At 39.7% G+C, this 21841-nt stretch overlaps 1 protein-coding gene and 2 long non-coding RNA genes across 9 annotated transcripts in view; 1 reads left to right on the plus strand and 2 right to left on the minus strand.

The window, feature by feature from the left end:
• ATP23 (ATP23 metallopeptidase and ATP synthase assembly factor homolog) overlaps positions 1–5384 on the plus strand; it is a 99398-nt gene extending 94014 nt beyond the window's left edge. For 6 of the 7 annotated variants that reach the window (XM_021091907.1, XM_021091906.1, XM_021091901.1 and 3 more), the window contains 2 exons: positions 1125–1208; positions 4536–5384. In XM_021091907.1, coding sequence (XP_020947566.1) covers positions 1125–1208; positions 4536–4739 — 288 coding nt within the window. In that variant the 3' untranslated portion in view covers positions 4740–5384. The remainder of the gene's footprint in view (positions 1–1124; positions 1209–4535) is intronic. The other variant, XM_021091902.1, reaches the window with a different exon arrangement.
• On the minus strand, positions 168–6486 carry LOC110260689. Its single transcript, XR_002343989.1, has 3 exons — positions 6398–6486; positions 4519–4572; positions 168–295 (listed from the first exon to the last, which is right to left on the minus strand). It is a non-coding gene; the product is annotated as an uncharacterized LOC110260689 (long non-coding RNA).
• LOC110260690 overlaps positions 6481–21841 on the minus strand; it is a 37884-nt gene continuing 22523 nt past the window's right edge. Inside the window, exons 2-3 of the long non-coding RNA XR_002343990.1 lie at positions 11612–11682; positions 6481–6568 (exon numbers count right to left, since the gene is read on the minus strand). This is a non-coding gene — a long non-coding RNA (uncharacterized LOC110260690). The remainder of the gene's footprint in view (positions 6569–11611; positions 11683–21841) is intronic.

Genomic DNA, 21841 nt, shown 5'->3' on the forward strand with positions numbered 1-21841 from the left:
AAGCAAAAAAAAAAAAAAAAAAAAAAAAAAAGATATATATATATATACACACACACACTTATTTATAGTTTAAAACATGTACGGTGTTGTTTGTGGCTTCTTATTTTGTGCTGCCTTCCTTAGGTAAAGCTGCTTGCTTACAGAGAGTAAACATTTAGTCTAAAAAATACACCATAGAAAAACATTTACTGTTACATGTTTGTCATTTTGCTCTCAGAAGTACACACACACATATTTTGCTAGAGAGACATTTGTATTTCGTACTTGTATTTCATTAATCGAAGAGGGCAATGTGCTGAAAAGCAAAACAAAAACAAAAACAAAAAACCAAAAAATTAATAAATTTTAAGCTCCTACTTTATAACTTATTTTCTCTTTCCCTTGAAATTAACAAGCAGCCCCATTGCATCTACCTACAACTCATTATTTGAAAGAAAGACAAATCTGAGTTTTTAAATATTTCTGTCTCTTGGATATCATGAGAATTAGTGCTTGTTAGCTAGTTAAAATGTGTTAATTACTTTGAGCTCACCAGAGGCATGAAGCCCCATTATTATAGAAGTAACAAGGAGTGGGCCAAAACTCTGAGGTCCAACTCTTTGACTTTTGGTTCCAGAAGAAATTAGTTCTGGAGTTCCTGCTATGGCTAGTGGGTTAAGAATCTGACTGCAGTGGCTCGGTTTGATGTGAAGGTGTGGGTTCGATCCCTGGCCCAGTGCATTGGGTTAAAGGATTAGCGCTGGTATTGGCTCAACTGCAGCGTAGGTTGCAGCTGTAGCCTGGATTCAGTTTATGATCCCGGAACTTCCATGTGCTGTGGGTGCAGCCATGTGGAAAAAAAAGAAATTGGTTTTGTCAGTAGGGCTCCAGTGGAAATATATGAAAATTTTCTTTGGATACCTGATTGCCACCACTGTATTTGGTATTGTCTAGCATAGCTCCTGGGTCTCTGCTGTTTTTAATTTAAGAAGTTCATAAGTCAATAGAGTTTAAAAAAGTCTTATAGATACTCTGTCCTCAGAAAACATGCTCATTTTATATTCTTTTACAATTAAACCAGTTGATATAAAGGTATAAAGGCACAAGTGCTCATTCTCTTTTTATTTGCCTTCTCTTTGTGATAGGTTCGAGCTGCTAACCTTAGTGGAGACTGCTCACTTTTAAATGAAATATTCAGGTTACATTTTGGATTAAAACAACATCATCAGGTAAAACCTATCATATGAAATCACTTACCATCAAGAATGCTATGAGTAGAAATAATGAATAGAGAAAACAGGAATGAGAAGTACATTTAGCATTTGAAAGAACTACTTATAAGAATGCAAAATGTAAGAATTCTTATTGTGGCTCAGTGGGTTAAAAACCCAACTCGTATCCATGAGGATGCAGGTTTGATCCCTGGCCTTGCTCAGTGGGTAAAGATCTGGCATTGCCGTGAGCTGTAGTGTAGTCTGCAGCTGCAGCTCAGATTCGACCCCTGGCCCAGGAATTTCCATATGCCACAGGTGTGGACTTTAAAACAAACAAACAAAATGTATACCATTTAGGCCAAATAGATGGAATTCAGTTGGTTCTACTGTATAATTACAGGCAAGCTGTATGACAGAGTATTTTATGGTGAAAAGACCTGTGACCTTGTTCATAGGATACTTGTGGGTGGGGGTAGATAAGGAAGGGAAGTGAAATCACTGCCTGTCTTACTTTTATCCTAGCAGTTCTGGACTTAACATTTTGAAACCATCACAGTATTTTTCAGACAAAAAAGTAATACCTATCAGAACAGAGACTGCACTGTAGCACAAGTTATGGCTGTGTACTTAGTACATCTTTAAAGGCTGTATGATGTGACAGCAAAGCTTTGGATCAGCACCAAATTGATTCTGATGTGCTGAGTTGAGTGAAATTTTGTATACAAAACAAAATTAAAACAGGAATAAAACTATAGGCAAGATCATCCTGCTACAAAGCCAGGTCCAAGATAGATGGACACAGGGAGAGGAAGTTTAGAATTGATGGATTGATAAAGAATGGGTAGTTCCCATTGTGGTGCAGTGGAAACGAATCTGACTAGGAACTATGAGGTTGCAGGTTTGATCTCTGGCCTCGCTCAGTGGGTTGGGGATCTGGCATTGCTGTGAGCTGTGGTGTAGGCTGGCAGCTGTAACTCCAGTTGGACCCCTAACCTGGGAACCTCCATATGCTGCAGGTGCAACTCTAAAAAGACAAAAGACAAAAGACAAAAAAAAAATGTGAACGGTTCTACCCATCACCTATGAAGGGGGCTCCATGTCCACACTCAGGAGAAAGGCTGGTCAGAGCTTTTTCTATGGGAAAAGGCTGCTGGGCCATTTGGAGAAGTGCATGGACATCAGGATAGCCCTTTCAAAAAAGGACAGGCCGGGAACAGGAAGGCCCTTGGTTTTTCAGAGTAGAGAGTAACTCAACTCGGGGGAGAAAGATGGAAAGTCACAGCAAACTACTAAGAGAAATTGTGAACTCAGTGAAAGGGAGCTGGAAGGCAATCCTGGGTCCAGGTCAGGGCTGAGAAGCTTTCAGCCTGTGCCAAGTCAGCTTAGTGATGTGCTGTGTGGCTTCGTGTACTCTGGTCCTTGCTCATCTGGTAAACTGAGCACCTGACTGGGCGGTGTGTTCTGGCCCTCAGTGGAAAGGGTGGGAGTGGACTGAGCATCAGTACATCCCAGAGAAGAGGCTCATGCACTGAAGGTTTTCGATTCATGGCCCAGAATCTTTAAAAGACAAATATCCCCTCTTTTCACCTTGGGTAGCAGAAGTAGCAGCAGCGAATGAGTAGCAGTGGGATGGGAAATATGTGGAGGTGGTTGGGGGAGAAGAGTGTCTTAGAAAACAGAGTCCCTACTTTTGTATTGCAGGTGCCCAAGAAATAAACATCGATTAGAATAACTCATTGTAAAAATTGCACTTTTAACAGAAATGTATTACATTTGGAAAGAATTAAATCTGAATTGTGATCTATACTTGAGCCTCTCCAACCTCGGAGGTGCCAGGAAACTCATGTTTTCTAGCATTTTACTACCTGCAAGGGAGCCCTTTCTTCTTTCTGGCAATTGCTGTCATGGCTGTAATGGTTGCTTTCTCCCCTTATTCCTCTGAACCTGGGGTTTATTTTTTAAATCAGCATTTGGTTCTTAGGTTGAAAAGCACTGGTTTATCGTCCAATAATAGCAGGCAGGCTGATCCAAGCCAAAATAAAACTGGGAACACCGGAGTTCCCGTCGTAGCGCGGTGGTTAACGAATCTGACTAGGAACCATGAGGTTGCGGGTTCGGTCCCTGTCCTTGCTCAGTGGGTTAACGATCCGGCGTTGCCGTGAGCTGTGGTGTAGGCTGCAGACGCAGCTTGGATCCCGCATTGCTGTGGCTCTGGCGTAGGCCAACAGCTACAGCTCCGATTAGACCCCTAGCCTGGGAACCTCCATATGCCGCAGGAGCGGCCCAAGAAACAGCAAAAAGACAAAAAAAACAAAAAACAAAAAACTGGGAACACCAAGGAAATCAGTGATTGGCAGGCTTACAACCTGTGTTTGGTTATGTTTCAGGAAAAGGTTAAATGTTGTTCTTGAGTTTCCATTTGGAGAAATAAATGGGTTTAAAGCTCCTCAAGAATTGGAATGGCCAACCTCACCTTTCTTAAAATAATAGAATACTGAGAAATTCTAGTTTATTACTCTGTAACTTTAGGTAAGTTATTCTTTTAGGTAGAGAGCTTAAATACTCATGCAACGAACACTCAGGAAAAAAAAAAGTTGATTTTTTTTTTCCTTGAAAAATTAGGACAACTTCAAATTTTGCATGTATATATGTGTGGTTTCCTGTTGCCTCCAGGGGAAATGCCCCTCTCGAAGGAAAGGTTACCTAGCATTTGGTCAATTGAAAAGTTAAGCAAGAGAGGCACAGAAGTAAAGCACATTTCAGATTTATTTAAATTAAAAATAAATTTAACCGGAACCTAATTTATAGATTTTCTGGTTTTATATATTGGGAGTTATTGTTTGGTAGATGCTACATAGAATTTCAGAGAATGACATCTGCTTATATTTATTGGGAAAGATGAGAAGAAGGGAAGAGGTCTTATTTACACCTAAATAATTTTATTTTTTGGTTTTTAGGGCTGAACCCCAGGCATATGGAAGTTCCCAGGCTAGGGGTTGAATCAGAGCTATAGCTGCCAGCCTACATCACAGCCACAGCAACTCGGGATCCGAGCCGCTACTGCCACCTACAGCAATGCCAGATCCTTGACCCACTAAGTGAGGCCAGGGATCAAATCCGCATCCTCATGGATACTAGTCGGAGTTGTTTCCGCTGTGCCACAATGGGAACTCAACCTAAATAATTTTAGATTGAGCTAAACATGCTCCATAATTTAGTGTTTCTTCTTTGGAATGACAAGAAATTAATTTTGACTGTGGTTCAGACTATATCTATAAAATGTTATTTCATGATTAAAATTTCATAGAAAATTAAAACCACATACCTTTTCTTGCTCCTTAGACTTGTGTGAGAGACAGAGCCATTCTTTCTATCCTGGCTGTTAGGAACATAAGCAGAGAAGTCGCTCAGAAGGCTGTTGATGAAGTTTTTGAATCTTGTTTCAATGACCACGAACCTTTTGGAAGGATCCCTCATAACCAGACCTATGCAAGATACGCTCATAGAGACTTTCAGAACCGGGATCGGTACTATTCAAATATATGAAGGCAGTGACACTTTTATATCACAGAGCTGCAGTGATCATGAAAAAAAAAATTGTGGTTCCCAAGTGGACAAACATATAAAACGTAAGTCATCAATTAAATACACAGAAGACGCCAAAGATGCTGATTCTAGCATATGATCAGGAAAAGTAACTGTGGTAAGAAATGAAACTGCCTTGGGAGTTCCTGCCACGGCACAGTGGTTAAGAATCTGACTGTAGCGGCTCGGGTCACTCCAGAGGTGTGCACTCGATCCCCAGCCTGGCGCAGTGGGTTAAAGTGGTGTTGTGGCAGTTGCAGCTCAGGTTCAGTCCTTGGTCTGGGAGCTGGGTGTGGCCATTAAAAAAAAAAAAAAAAGAAAGAAACTGCTGTAAACTCCAAGGCAGACATTTTTGTAGCTATTTGGTAAATAAGGCAAATAAATTGCATTTTAAAAAAGTACACTTTATAAATTTTTAATGACAGTGATTTGTTTTTATTACATGTATTATTTTAAAACTCGATTATGAAACCCTTATATGATGTTGATTGGTATTTACATTAACTGTAAAGAAAGATGTACCAATCTCACTAGAAGATGTTTGCGATTGATTGAAACATTCAAAGAATGAAAACTGGGACTAATTCAGTGATCCCATAAAATTTATCCCTGTTTGCCTATAATTTACCTTAAAAATAATTGAATGCAGGTGGAGAGTGGGGTGGAGGATGCAGGTGGAGAGTGGGGTGAAGGTATAAATTAAACAAGATGGCAGAATATTGGTCATTGTCAAAACTGATGGGTACAAGGATATTCATTATACTATTCTGTGAATGTTGTAAATGTTTGAAATTTTCCACACTAATTTTTCTAAACTGGAGGAAATCAGTTAAAGTAAGACACACTGCATTCTGAATGCTATAAGCTTTTTTAAAAATGAGAACTAGTAGAGCCACACAGTCTCTGCAAGGCAGGAAACTGAATGCTAAATAATTAGAAAAATTCTTGTTTTGTTCATTTTGGCCCTTGGGAAAGAGAAGGAAGGGCAGACTGAAGAATGAAACAGGATAATCAGGGTCTGCAGCAACCAGACCAGGCTATTTCAACTATTCAGCTTCCTCTGCTCAAGGGGATAGAGATATCCAGGCAAGATATTACCAAACTTAGTTATTTGTTAATTAAATTCACTTCAGAGCAATACCCTAAGTGCATAATTAATTAAATGTTAATTTATGCTGATGATAATACTGCACTTGAATTTTGAACTTTTTCCCCCCGAGTTTAAAATATTTGAGAAGCAAGAGCTAAGTGTTCTGCTAATAACTTGCATTTTTCTCACATTATTTTCTGTTTCTTCTCTGAGTTCTAGTCCCAACTTTTATAATGCAAGTGTTAGAGTTCCCAAGAGCAGATTTAGACTATCTGGGATTTTACAGGGATAATACTATTTCTTCAGCAGGTACCAAGGCTCAGTCAAAGGAAAAAAATTAACATCCTAAGTGGCAAGTAGCAGTTTCTCTGAGGGCTAACCTCATTTGTACTGCCTCATACCCAAGGTGATAAAATAAGGGGGAAAAAGATTAAAATGGGTCAAGAAAACTCTCCTAACGTAATGCTTCTTTTTCTGAAAATTAGTAAGTCATAGTCCCCGAGCAAAGGCCCAAACTGTATAGATGTACCTTCCAAATCTGGATCTGCAGGGTCAAAGCCAAAGACATATCTGGAGGGGCCAGGCAGGCCACTGGAGTGGCCACTTTAGTAGGAGGCCTAAGTGGCTGGACTCAGGGCTCACTAAGGGGACCACAGCTGCCCCTCATTCTTCCAACCACTGCATGAGGAGGAGAATCAATCTGTGGGAGAAAACAGACATTGCATTACTTCACTAAATAATAATAATAATTATTATTATTGTCTTTTTGCCATTTCTAGGCATATGGAGGTTCCCAGGCTTGGGGCGAATCGGAGCTGTAGCTGCCGGCCCTACACCACAGCCACAGCAATGCGGGATCTGGGCCGTGTCTGCAACCTATACCACAGCTCATGGCAACTCCGGATCCTTAACCCACTGAACAAGGCCAGGGATTGAACCCACAACCTCATGGTTCCTAGTCGGATTCATTAACCACTGAGCCACTACGGGAACTCCTTAGTTCACTAAATAATTATTAAGCACTGACTGTCTGTGATGTACTGATGTAGGCACTAGGGATACTGAAGTGACCAGTGTGAATTGGATCTTTGTCATTGAAGGGAACAACCACACCAAAAAGAAGTGCCAGGTAATTTGGGGAGATAAAATTTGGCACCCAACCTAGAGGAAGTGACTTTTAAACTAAGACCTGAGTATGGGAGGAATAAACAGGTCAAGGAGGTACGGAAGGAGGCCTGCAGAGTCTCTGCAGGACATGTGCGAAGGAAGGCCTTCAAAGGGGACAGGGACAGTGAGAGAAGGACTTTGGACAGGGATCATGTGGAACAAAGTACCTGGTCCTTAGGGAAACTAGTACCCAATTCCCAGGAAGAAGAGATGCTCTGTGACTTGAGTGTCAAATGAAAAGGTAAACAGTGGGAAAGAATGAAATATTCTGTAGGGAGTTCCCATCGTGGCTCAGTGGCTAGCGAATCTGACTAGGAACCATGAGGTTGTGGGTTCGATCCCTGGCCTTGCTCAGTGGGTTAAGGATCCGGCGTTGCTGTGAGCTATGGTGCAGGTTGCAGATGTGGCTTGGATCCCGCATTGCTGTGGCTCTGGTGTAAGCCGGCGGCTACAGCTCTGATTTGACCCCTAGCCTGGGAACCTTCATATGCCGTGGGAGCAGCCCTAGAAAAGACAAAAAGACACACACACACACACAAAAAAAGAATGAAATATTCTGTAAATGGTTTGGAGAAAACTGGAGACATCTGGAAAAAATTAAGTTAAATCCCTCACTCATTTCTATACTGAAATAAGTCCTAAAGATTTTAAAGATGTTAATAGAAAGGAAAGCCATAAAATACCAGAACATGGAAGAATTAAAAAAAATAATCTTAGAATGGGACAACCTAAAGTAACATAAAAATCATAAAAGGTGATATTAATATACCTAACAGCTTTTTCTTTTTTTTTTTTGGCTTTTTAGGGCTGCACTTGTGGCATATGGAAGTTGCCAGGCTAGGGGTCAAATTGGAGCTGCCGCTGCTGGCCTACACCACAGCTACAGCAACTTGGGATCCCAGCTTCGTCTGCGACCTATACCACAGCTCATGGCAGTGCCGATCTTTAATCTACTGAGCGAGGCCAGGGATCAGACCTGCATCCTCATGGATACTAGCTGGGTTCTTAACCTGCTGAGCCAAAACAGGAATTCCTTAACAGCATTTTTTCAATCTTCAAAAAAAAGTTAAAGATAGTCCTTGGTGGCTCAATGGGTTAAGGATCCTGCTCTTGTCACTGCAGTGGTGTGGGTTCAACCCCTGGGCATGGGAACTTCCAGATGCTGTGTGCAGCCCCCCCCCCACAAAAAAGTTGAAGATAAAAATATTTTCAACACTGTATCATGAAAGATGATGTTATTCATAATAAAGTAATGACTCTTTATATTAAAAAACCACTCAACAGAAAAATGACCAAATAACATGAAATTAGACCAATAGATGCCTTTTTAGGCATAAGACTTATGTGACCTTCATCATAATAAAAGATATATAAACTGTGACATACTATTTTCATGTAAGAGACTTAAAGAGATCAAAAATATGACATACATTAAAGAGCTTTGGGGTTCCCATCGTGGCTCAGCAGAAACAAATCTGACTAGTATCCATAATGACAAAGGTTCAATCCCTGGCCTCACTCAGTGGGTTAAAGATCTGGCATTGCTGTGAACTGTGGTGTAGGTCTCAGATGTAGCTTGGATCCCTCATTGCTGTGGCTGTGGTGTAGGCTGGCACCTGCGGCTCCAGTTCGACCCCTAGCCTGGGAACCTCCATATGCCTTGAGTGCAGCCCTAAAAATAAATTAAGTAAAATAAACTAAAGAGCTTCTGCACAACAAAGGGACCCATTAACAAATTGGAAGGCAACCTACTGAATAGGAAAAATATTTGCAAACCTGGAGTTCCTGCTCTGGCACAGTGGGTTAATGATCCAGTGTTGTTGCAGCTGTGGCATAGGTCACAGCTCTAGGAACTTCCATATGCCAAGGTGCAGGGAAAAATAAAATTGCAAACCATATCTGATAAGGGATTAATATCCAAAACATATCAAAAACTCATACAACTCAATAGCAAAAACTTCCGAACAGCCCAATTAAATAGGCAGAGGATCCGAATAGACATTTTTCCAAAGAAGATATATAGAGACAAGCCAGCAGGCATTCCTCATCATCTTGGAAATACAAATCCAAACCACAATGGGATTATCACTTCATGCTATTAGAATGACTATTATAAAGAAGATAAGAAGTAACGTGTTGGTGAGCATGTGGAAAAAAAGGAACCCTGTGCGCTGTTGGTGGGATTGTAAATTGGTGCAGCCATCATGGAAAAAAAGTATGGAGATTCTTCACAAAATTAAAAATAGGAGTTACCGTTGTAGCATAGCATAAACGAATCCAACTAGGAACCATGAGGTTGCTGGTTCGATCCTTGGCCTTGGTCAGTGGGTTAAGGATCCGGCGTTGCCATGAGCTGTGGGGTAGGTAGCAGACACAGCTCGGATCCTGCATTGCTGTGGCTGTGGCGTAGGTCAGCGGCTGTAGCTCTGATTAGATCCCTAATCTGGGAACCTCCGTATGCCTTGGGTGTGGCCCTAAAAAATAAATAATAAAAGTAGAACTACCAGGTGATCCAGTAATTCCACCTTGGGGTATTTACCTGTAGACAACCGCAACACTAATGTGAAAAGATATATGTACCCCTGTGTTCATTTCAGCATTATTTACAATAGCCGATATATTGCAACAACCTAAATGTCTATTGATATATATGTGTGTGTGTGCCTATACATATATATGAATATTATTCAGCCATAAAAAAGAAATCTTGCCACTTTTGATAACATGGATGGATCATCCTCAGTGAATCAACCTCAGAGGCATTTTGCTAAGTGAAATCAGTCAGAGAAAGACAAAATCTGTATGTTATCACCTATATGTGGAATCTAAAAAAAGCAAAAACAAAACTTCAAATGACTGATGGTTGCCTGAAGCAGGGGGTGGAGGGTGGGGTGGGAGAAATGGGTAAAGGGGGTTAAGAAGTACAAACTTCCAGTTATAAGAAATTAGTCACAGGGATGTGATAGACAGCATGGTGACCATAGCTAACAACCCTATACTGCATACAGCCGTCCCCTTACCTGTGGGGGATGTGTTCCAACACCCCCCCCCCCAAGGATGCCTGCAACCTTGTGTAGGACTGAACTTTCTATACACTGTGTCCTTTCCTATACTTATGTACCTATGATAAAAATTAGGCGCAGTGAATGATGAACAGCAATAATAGAACAATTTTAACAATGCACTGTAATGAAAGTTATCTGAATATGGTCTCTCTCACAATATCTTATTGTACAAATTTCATGCCTGTCTATCCTATGTAAACACTTATCACACATGGTGGCCATAACTTTTGCAGTTTGAGGCATCATAGCAAAACTAGCATAATTTTTTTTCTTCACAATTGAATGGGTAGATTTGTTCTCACTGTAGGTCTTAGCAACCTCAACATATGATTTTTTTTTTTTAATAAGTGGAGAACTTTTCAACTGTTCATTTAAAGGAAGTATTTTATGGCTTCTCTTTGGGAGATCTGAATTGCCAGCATCACTGCTTTTGCACAAGGGCCATTATTAAGTCAAGTAAGGGTTATTAACACAAGCCCTAAGATACCATGATGGTTGACCTGAAAACCAAGTTAGCTATTAAGTGACTCATGGGTGGGATATGATGAACAGAGATGGTTCATGCCCCATGTAGGATGGATTGGGACAGCATGAAATTTCATCATGCTACTCAGGCTGGTGCACAATTTAAAACATTTCTGGAGTTTTCTATTTAGTATTTTTGACCATGGGTAACAAACTGTGGATAAGAGGGGACTAAAATGTATTTGAAAGTTGCTGAGAGTGAATCTTAAAACTTCTCATCACAAGAAAAAGAATTTTGGGGGGGTAACTCTATAAAGTGATGGATGATATTACGACCATCACCTTATAGAGTTACCCCCTCAAATTTATTGTGTTGATCATTTCATAATGTCAAATTGTTTTGTAAACCTGAAGCTAATTTAATAAAAATAAATACAGAAAGACATTCTCACCTACTGTTAGGGCATAAATGACTATAACCTCTAAGGAAAATAGTTTGACAGATGTTATTTAAATACATGTATTCTTTTTGGTTTGTTTTGTGTTTTGCTTTTTAGGGCCCTACCTGCGGCATATGGAAGTTCCCAGGATAGGGGTGAAATCAGAGCTGCAGCTGCCAGCTTACACCACAGCCCACAGCAATGCTGAGCCAGGCCAGGGATTGAAGAGATTTCCAGTTATAGGAGGAACTGATAACAAGTTGGCTTATCAGTTACTAGGGAAACCAGCCAAGGAGCATGCCCCTCATAGCCCTTTTGATAAGAAGCAGCACTAGTTGGGGCCCGGGGCCAGTATGTGGAAGGTCAGGTAGGGTGTAGGTGAAGCAGGCACTGGTTGAGCAGGGAATGTACAGGGAAAAGAGAATAGCCATCGTGGAGTTCCCTGGTGGCCTAGCAGGTTTAAGGATCCAGTGTTGTCACTGCTGTGGCATGGGTTCAATCCCTGGCCTGGGAACTTCTGCATACCATGGGTGTGGCCAAAAAAATAAAGAAAAAGAAAGAACAGCCATCTTGAGTGGCCTGATCATACATACCACCTGTACATACCCTGCATGACTTTATAACCTTGGCCCCCCCCCCTTCTGTGATATCCCTGGAGTCAGGTATGTGGAGGGGCACTGCAACCAAATACCACACAGACATCAGCAGCCAAAGAGTATCAAGAGTAAGATACCTAGTACACTAAGAACAACCACTTTTCAGGATGTGGGCACATTTTGGAGCCAATCACATACTGGATCAATGGAGAGGGAGTCAATAGCAGCATGCTGCCTAGTTATATAAGGAACGTAAGGCTACCTCTGGCTTTCACAGACACAGAACACCCCCATGGGGAGGGGAAGGCTCAGCTTTAAAAGAGACATTCTGGTGGCTTAGCCAGGAGTCAGCAGTCACAGTACAGGTCTGCCACTTCATATTCCATCCATTAGGGATGGATTCATTAGGTTTTTTCCAAACAAATAGTAGTCCCACTAGTTGGACTTGTATGTCCAGAAGCCAGCCTATTCCATTACATGCAACATAGCCCAGAAGGGGCTATGTACAGTACAGTACTGTACAATACAGTCCATTGTACAGTAATGTTTACAGATTGGGGGGGGTCCTCTTTTTTCCTAACTTCCCCATACCTTGCTATGTACAGATTTCCCCGTTTTCCTTTTTTATTGCAAATCTTTCAATAGAAAACATCGATGACCAAAATATCTGGGGTGCTTGGCTCCTACTCCAGGTTCAGATCACATCCCTCAGTGCCAGGCCTCCTTTATATTTACCTAGTTATTCACATTGGGGGAAAACTAATCAGATCTTGTGGACAGGATCAGAGGTATGGTAATGGGGAAATACTTTATAGGCCATGCATTTTATTACTTATACTGGATTATTACACAAGACTTGTATGTGTGCATGTAGCATCAGACTTAAAGCAAGCAATGTTATACATCACTGAGTAGTTATACTCTGTGACAATTTCACTAGATAATTTTTCTTTTCCTCCTAAACATAACAGCAAATGTGCTAACACAATAACTTTTATAAATACAAATCTCAATGAACAGAACTAGAATTTAATATCTATTGAAATAATCTTTCTCTCTATAAAATTACTGTCATCTCCAAATGCCACCAAATCAAGACTAATTCATTTGCAAAACTAGTTTGGTCAATGGACCATATAGGCTTCTTTGAACTGGCTGAGGTAGAACTTCTTAGAAGAGGTCGCAGACTGAATTTTCCAGAGGCCTCTCAAGGCCAGGAAATCCATGCCAAAGGCCTGCCATCAGGCTCCACCTTAGTGGATTTCTTGGTCCCCAAAATAGCAAGATTCCTGCACATGACAGGAAATGGTTTTTCCCATTCATCTGATAAGGCTGCTCAGAATGCAAGAATCTCCAATTTCTGGAGGACTAGACAGGAAAGAAAAATGCTTCAATTTATCAACTAAGAATGCCACCTGCCATATCAGTAAACAGAATGTTACAGCCATCAAGTTGCCATATTATAGCTGTCCTGACACTGAGCCCTAAAGGGAACTCAGGTTGGAAACAGGTTGCCTACCATCTAGCAGTCAACTGCTAAAGCCACCCACAGTGGTACACCAAGGAGACTCAGGATGAGAAAGCACAGACTACTGGCTCAGACCCTGACAGGGCAGTGACAACCACACAGAAAAGAGGAGGACTCACTCAGAATCCAGGCCCAGGACACACCAGTCACACTTCCTATGAAGGCGATGATGGCCAGCATACACTGAGCAAAGAGGTCATAGGCATCCACACTAAAAACAGTTGTCACACGAAAAAATATCAAGCCCACATGGGCTACATGGGGATGCTCCCACATAATATCCCTCCAAGACCACAGTATATAATTGTTTTTCCTCAACTCATAGAGTAAGGTAAATATAAGTAAAATGAAGAGACAGAGGAACTGCTCTCAATTAAAAGATCAAGAAAATTCACCTAAAAGAAAAACTATGAAACAGATCTCTTCAGTCTAATAGACACCAGCTGAAAAAGGAAAGAATGAAAATACTGAAGGAACTGAGGACTGTTGATAAAAATTATAAAAGGAAGTAGAAACTAAGGGGAAGTTAAGAAAAATTAGAAAATTAGTTTGCCAAGATGAAAGCTGAGCTAAAGACAACGCATAGCAGAATGAATAATGCAGATGAATGAATAAGTGACCTGGAAGATAGAACAATGTAAATCACCCAATCAGAGCAGAAGACAGAAAATCAAATGAAAAAAAATCAATGTCTTAAGATATCAATGGGATATTATAAAACATGCCAATGTATGCATAATAGGGAATAACAGAAGAAGATAGAGAACAGGGGATTAAAATGTATTTGAAGGAAGTAGGGTTGAAAATTAGCCAAATTTAAAGAAGGAAACAGAGATGGGATTAAGATGGCAGAATAGAAGGACTGGAGCTCAACTTCTCTCCTAAACAAAATTCACAACTAAAGGCTGAGCATTCTTCAACCAAATGGACCGGAAACCTTAAAAAAGATATCCTACTCCATAAGAAAAACAGGAGGACCCAAAGAGGTAGGAGGGGTGATTACATGATATAAACAACCCCATACCTCCTGGGTGGGAAGACCCACAGACTGGAAACTGACTGGTTCACAGAGACTCACCTACAGGAGTGAGAGTTCTGAGCCCCACATCAAACTCTCATGTGTGGTGATCTGGCACTGGGAGAAAGAGCCCCTGGAGCATCTGGCATTGAAGGCCAGTGGGGCTTGTGTGCAGGAACTCCACAGGACTGGGGGAAACGGAGACCCCATTCTTAAAAGGCTCACACACACTTTCACATGCACTGGGTCCCAGGGCAGAGCAAAGTCTCCATAGGAATCTGGGTCAAACCTGACTGCAGTTCTTGGAGCACATCCTGGGAAAACAGGGGTGAATGTGGCTTGTTGTGAGGGAAGGACATTGAAGGCAAAGCTCTTGGGAATATTCAACAGCAGTGTCTTTCGCTGGAGGTGGCCATTTTGGGAAAATCTGGCCCCACCCATTAGTCAGTTCCGAGAAGCCCCAGGCCAAACAACTATCCAGGTGGGATCAGAGCCCCACCCCCCAGTAAACAGGCTACCTAAAGGCACAAAGCCACCTCTAATCCCATCCAGAGACTAAGCCCCACCCACCAGAGGGATTAGAATCAGCTCCACCTACCAGTGGGCAGGCATCAGTCCCTCCCACCAGGAAGCCTACAGCAGGCCCCCATACTGACTTCAGCCGCAGGGGGGCAGACACCAGAAGTAAGAGAGGCTACTATTATCTGTAAAAAGGTCACCACACCAAAAACCTATAAAAATGAAAACATAGAGAACTATAAATTAGATGAGGGACAAAAACCCCCACAGCAAATCAGCTAAGTGATGAGGAGATTCTCAGCCTCCAGGAAAAGGACTTTAGACTGTTGATGCTGAAGATGATGCAAGACATTGGAAATAAACTGGAGGCAAAGATGGATAACTTACAGGAAACACTGAGCAAAGAGATACAAGATATAAAACTTGAACAAGAAGAGATACAAAATACAGTAACTAAAATAAAAAATTCACTAGAAGCAGCTAACAGCAGAATACAGGAGGCAGAAAAACAAATAAGTGAGGTGGAGGACAGATTAGTAGAAATTACAGATGCAGAACAGAAAAGAGAAAAAGACATTTCTCCAAGGAAGATATACAGATGGCCAGCAAACACATGAGAAAATGCTCAACATTGCTGATTATAAGAGAAATGCAAATCAAAACAACCATGAGATACCACCTCACACCAGTGAATGGCCATCATTAATAAATCCACAAATAACAAGTGCTGGAGGGGCTGTGGAGAAAAGGGAACCCTCCTGCACTGTTGGTGGGAATGTAAACTGGTACAGCCACTATGGAGAACAGTTTGGAGATACCTTAGAAATCTATACATAGAACTTCCCTATGACCGTGCAATCCCACTCTTGGGCATATATCCGGACAAAACTCTCCTTAAAAGAGACACATGCACCCGCATGTTCATTGCAGCACTATTCACAATAGCCAGGACATGGAAACAACCCAAATGTCCATCAACAGATGATTTGATTCAGAAGATGTGGCACATATACACAATGGAATGCTACTCAGCCATAAAAACGAATGACATAATGCCATTTGCAGCAACATGGATGGAGCTAGAGAATCTCATACTGAGTGAAATGAGCCAGAAAGACAAAGACAAATACCATATGATATCACTTATAACTGGAATCTAATATATGGCACAAATGAACATCTCAGAAAAGAAAATCATGGACTTGGAGAAAAGACTTGTGGCTGCCTGATGGGAGGGGGAGGAAGTCGGAGGGATTGGGAGTTTGGGCTTATCAGACACAACTTAGAAAAGATTTACAAGGAGATCCTGCTGAGTAGCATTGAGAACTATGTCTAGATACTCATGTTGCAACAGAACAAAGGGTGGGGAAAAATGTAATTGTAATGTACACAAGTAAGGATAACTTGATCCCCTTGCTGTATAGTGGGAAAATAAAATTAAAAAAAAAAGAAATGAAGAGAGTCTCAGAGAACTCTGGGACAACATTAAACGCACCAACATCTGTATTATAGGGGTGCCAGAAGGAGAAGAGAGAGAGAAAGGGCCAGAAAAAAATATTTGAAGAGATAATAACTGAAAACATCCCTAACATGGGAAAGGAACCACTCACTCAAATCCAGGAAGCACAACGAGTACCATATAAAATAAACCCAAGGAGGAATACACTGAGACACATATTAATCAAACTGACCAAAATTAAAGACAGAGAAAACGCTGAAAGCAGCTAGGGAAAAGAAGCCATTAACATACAAGGGAACCCCAATAAAGTTATGGGCAGATTTTTCAGTAGAAAATCTGCAGGCCAGAAGGGAGTGGCATGATATACATTAAGTATATCATGAAAGGAAAAAACCTCCAACCAAGATGACTACCCAGCAAGGCTCTCATTCAGATTTGAAGAAGAAATCAAAACCTTCACAGATAAGCAAAAGCTAAGAGAATTCAGCAACACTAAACCAGCTTTACAACAAATACTAAAGGAACTTCTCTAGGCAGAAAAGAAAAGGCAGCAACAGGAAACAAAAATACCACAACTGACAAGGCTCACCAGTAAAGGTATATATACAGTAAAGATACGAAATCATCCATGCACAATTATGCCACCCAGATCAGAAATCATGAGAAGAGGTGGGTACAAATACAGGACACTGGAGATGAACTTGCAATTAAGAGAACAACAACTTAAAACAATCTCATATATATATAGACTCTCATATCAAAACTTCAGAATAACTGCAAACCAAACATGTACAACTGATAAACAAATAAGAAAAATCAACTCAAATACAACACTAAAGATAGTCATCAAACCACAAGAGGAGAGAAGAAGAAGTAAGGAAAGAAGAGCAACACAAACAAATCCAAAGCAATCAATAAAATGCAATAACAACATACATATCAATAATTACCTTAAATGTTAATGGACTAAACGCCTCAACCAAAAGACATAGACTGGCTGAATGGATACAAAAACAAGATCCATATATATGCTGTCTTCAAGAGACCCACTTCACTTCTAGGGACACATACAAGTTGAAAGTGAGAGGATGGAAGAAAATATTTCATGCGAACGGGGATCAAAAGAAAGCTGGAGTAGCAATACTCATAACAGACAAAATAGACTTTAAAATGAAAAATATTTTAAGGGACAAAGAAGGTCATTACATCATGATCAAAGGATCAATACAAGAAGAAGATATAACAATTTTAAATATCTACGCACCCAACATAGGTTCACCACAATATATAAGCTGATTGCTAACAACCTTAAAAGGACAAATCAACAATAACACAATAATAGTGGGGGACTTTAATACCCCACTTACAGCAATGGACAGATCATCCAGACAGAAAAATCAATAAGGAAATACAGGCCCTGAATGATGCATGAAACCAGATGGACTTAATAGATATTTATAGGACATTTCATCCAAAAGCAGCAGAATATACATTCTTCTCAAGTGCACATGGAACTTTCTCTAAGATTGATCACATCCTGGGCTACAAATCCAACCTCAGTAACTTTAAGAAAATTAAAATCATTATCAAGCATATTTTCTGACCACAACACTATACAACTGGAAATCGACAAGAAGAAAACTGCAAAAAACACAAACACGTGGAGACTAAACAACATGCTACTAAACAACCAATGGATCACTGAGGAAATCAAAGAGGAAATTAAAAAATACCTAGAAGCAAATGACAACAAAGATACACACTCCAAAACCTATGGGATGCAGCAAAAGTTGTTCTAACAGGGAAGTTTATAGCAATACAAGCCTATCTCAGCAAACAAGAAATAGCTCAAATAAACAAGCTAACTTTACATCTAAAGCCACTTGAGAGAGAAGAACAGACAAGACCTAAAGTTAGTAGAAGAAAAGAAATCATAAAGATCAGAGCAGAAATCAATGAAATAGAAACAAAGAAAACCATAGAAAAGATCAATGAAACAAAAAGCTGGTTCTTTGAAAAGATCAACAAAATTGATAAACCCTTAGCCAGACTTATCAAGAAAAAAAGAAAGAGGACTCAAATCAATAAAATTAGAAATGAAGAAGGAGAAGTAACAGACATCACAGAAATACAAAGGATCATAAGAGACTACTATATGCAACCATATGCCAATAAAATGGAAAACCTAGAAGAAATGGACAAATTCTTAGAAAGGTACCATCTTCCAAGACTAAACCAAGATGAAATAGAAAAGATGAATGGGCCAATCACAAGAACTGAAATTGAAACTGTGATTAAAAAACTTCCAACAAACAAAAGTCCAGGACCAGATGGCTTCACAGGTGAATTCTATCAAACATTTAGAGAAGAGCTAACACTTCTTCTGAAACTATTTCAAAAAATTGCAGAGGAAGGGATACTCCCAAACTCATTTTATGAGGCCACCATCACCCTGATACCAAAACCAGACAAAGATACCACAAAAAAAGAAAACTACAGGGCAATTTCACTGATGAACATCGATGCAAAAATCCTCAACAAAATACTAGCAAACCACATCCAAGAATACATTAAAAGGGTTATACATCATGATCAAGTAGGATTTATCCCAGGGTTGCAAGGGTTCTTCAATATCTGCAAATCAGTGTGATACACCACATTAACAAACTGAAGAATAAAAACCATATGATCCTCTCAATAGACGCAGAAAAAGCCTTTCACAAAAGCCCACACCCATTTCTCATAAAAACCCTTCAGAAAGTGGGCATAATGGGAACCTACCTCAATATGATAAAGGCCATATATGACAAACCCACAGCGAACATCATTCTCAATGGTGAAAAGCTGAAAGAATTCCTGCTGAGATCAGGAACAAGACAAGGATGTCCACTCTCACCACTACTATTCAGCATAGTTTTGCAAGTCCTAGCCACAGCAATCAGAGAAGTAAAAGAAATAAAAGGAATCCAAATTGCAAAGGAAGAAGTAAAACTATCGCTATTTGCAGATGACATGATACTATACCTAGAGAACCCTAAAGACTCTACCAGAAAACTTTTAGAGCTCATCCACGAATTTGGCAAAGTTGCAGGATACAAAATTAATACACAGAAATTGATGGCATTTCTATACACTAACAATGAAAGAGCAGAAAAAGAAATTAGGGAAGCAATCCCATTTACCATTGCATCCAAAAGAATAAAATACCTAGGAGTAAATCTACCTAAAGAGACAAAAGACCCGTACTCTGAAAACTATAAGACACTGATGAAAGAAATCAAAGATGACACAAATAGATGGAAAAATATACAATGCTCTTGGATTAGAAGAGTTAATATTATCAAAATGACTATACTACCTAAGGCAATTTACACATTCAATGTAATCCCTATCAAATTATCAAGGATATTTTTCATGGAACTTGAACAAAATATTTTAAAGTTTGTTTGGAAGCACAAAAGACTCAGAATAGCCAAAGACATCTTGAAAAAGAAAAATGGAGATGGAGGCATCAGGATCCCGGACTTCAGATGATACTACAAAGCAACAACCATCAAAACCGTATGGTACTGGCACAAAGACAGAAATATTGATCAGTGGAACAGGATAGAAAGCCCAGAATTAAACCTACACACCTACAACCAACTAATCTATGACAAAGGAGGCAAGGATATACAATGGAGAAAGGACGGCTAGTTCAGTAAGTGGTGCTGGGAAAACTGGACAGCCACATGGAAAAGAATGAAATTAGAACAATCCCTAACCCCATATACAAAAATAAACTCAAAATGGATTAAAGACCTAGATATAATACCAGACGTTATAAAACTCTTAGAGGAAAACATAGGCCAAACACTCTGACATAAACAACAGCAACATCTTCTCAGATCCACCTCTCAGAGTATTGACAACAAAAACAAAAAAACAAATGGGACCTAATTAAACTTAAAAGTTTCGGCACAGCAAAGGAAACCCTAAACAAAATGAAAAGACAACACACATAATGGGAGAAAACCTTTGAAAATGAGTCAACTGACAAGGGATTAATCTCCAAAATTTATAAACACCTTCTGCAGCTCCATACCAAAAAAAAAAAAAAAAAAAAAACAAAAAAACAAAAACAAAAACCAAACAACCCCATCAAAAAATGGGCAGAAGATCTAAACAGACAGTTCTCCAAAGAAGACATACAGATGGCCAGGAAACACATGAAAAGATGTTCAACATCATTCATTATTACAGAAACTCAAATCAAAACCACTCTGAGGTACCACATTACATCAGCCAGAATGGCCATCATCAAAAAGTCTACAAACAATACATGCTGGAGAAGGTGTGGAGAAAAAGGAACACTAGTACACTATTGGTGGGATTGTAAATTGGTGTAACCACTGTGGAAAGCAGTATGGAGATTCCTCAGAAAACTAAAAATAGAACTACCATTTGATCCAGCAGTCCCACTCCTGGGCATCTATCCAGAGAAAACCATGACTTGCAAAGACACATGTACTCCGATGTTCATTGCAGCACTATTTACAATAGCCAAGACATGGAAACAATCTGAATGTCCACTGACAGAGGAGTGGATCCAGAAGATGTGGTACATATACACAATGGAATATTACTCAGCCATTAAAACGAACAAAATATCAGCATTTTTAGCAACATGGACGGACCTAGAAATTATCATGCTAAGTGAAGTCAGCCATATAATGAGACACCAACATCAAAGGTTTTCACTGACATGTGGAATCTGAAAAAAGGACAGACTGAACTTCTTTGCAGAACAGATGCTGACTCACAGACTTTGAAAAACTTATGGTCTCTGGAGGAGACAGTTTGGGGGTGTGGGGGGATGTGCTTGGGTTGTGGGATGGAAATTCTGAAATTGGATTGTGATGATCATTATACAACTACAGATGTGATAAATTCATTGAATAATAAAAATAAATAAAGAAGCAAACAGTTATCATGGTACAGGAAGCACAGAGGGTCCCAAATGACATAAATCCCAGACTTGCACCAAGACATATAATAAAAATGAAAAGTTGTGTTTTTCTATTGCTACCTTTAGAATCCTGAGTTAATCACAAGGGAACCTCAGTAACACTATAAACTGATTTCTCTACAGAAATATTGCAGGCCAGAAGGGAGTGATGAGATTGAAAGTAATGAAATTGAAAAAAAACCTGAAACCCAGGATACTCTTCCCAATAAAATCATCATTTAGAATAGAGGGAGTGATAAAGAATTTATCAGAGAAGAAAAAACTAAAAGAAAACAACAACGCTAAACCTATTCTAAAATGAACTATTCTCTTCTCTAAACAGAAAAGAAAAATCTATAGGAAAGAGAGAAATCAAAATTGGAAACTTAAGTCAGTATGCAGATTAAAGAAAAAAAGATCAAAAAATTTTTGTGAAAGTGATGATAACCACAATGAACACCAAAAGGATGAACATGAAGATGTAAAAAGGGACATCAAAAATCACAAAATGTTGGGGAAGAGAGTAAGAAAATGTAGAATTCTTTTTTCCTAGAACATGTTTGAGCCTATATGACCACCAGTCTAGGGCAATATATGCAGAAAGGGGTTAATACTCTAGAAATACAGAGTAACCACAAATCAGAAACATACAATAGATTTGCAAAAACCAAAAAGAGGACATAAGAATAATAAAAAATAAAAATCAAACCACACACAGAGAAAGGGACA

This window comes from Sus scrofa, chromosome 5 (assembly GCF_000003025.6).
Source record: "Sus scrofa isolate TJ Tabasco breed Duroc chromosome 5, Sscrofa11.1, whole genome shotgun sequence".
In the NCBI taxonomy this organism is placed as follows: domain Eukaryota; kingdom Metazoa; phylum Chordata; class Mammalia; order Artiodactyla; family Suidae; genus Sus; species Sus scrofa.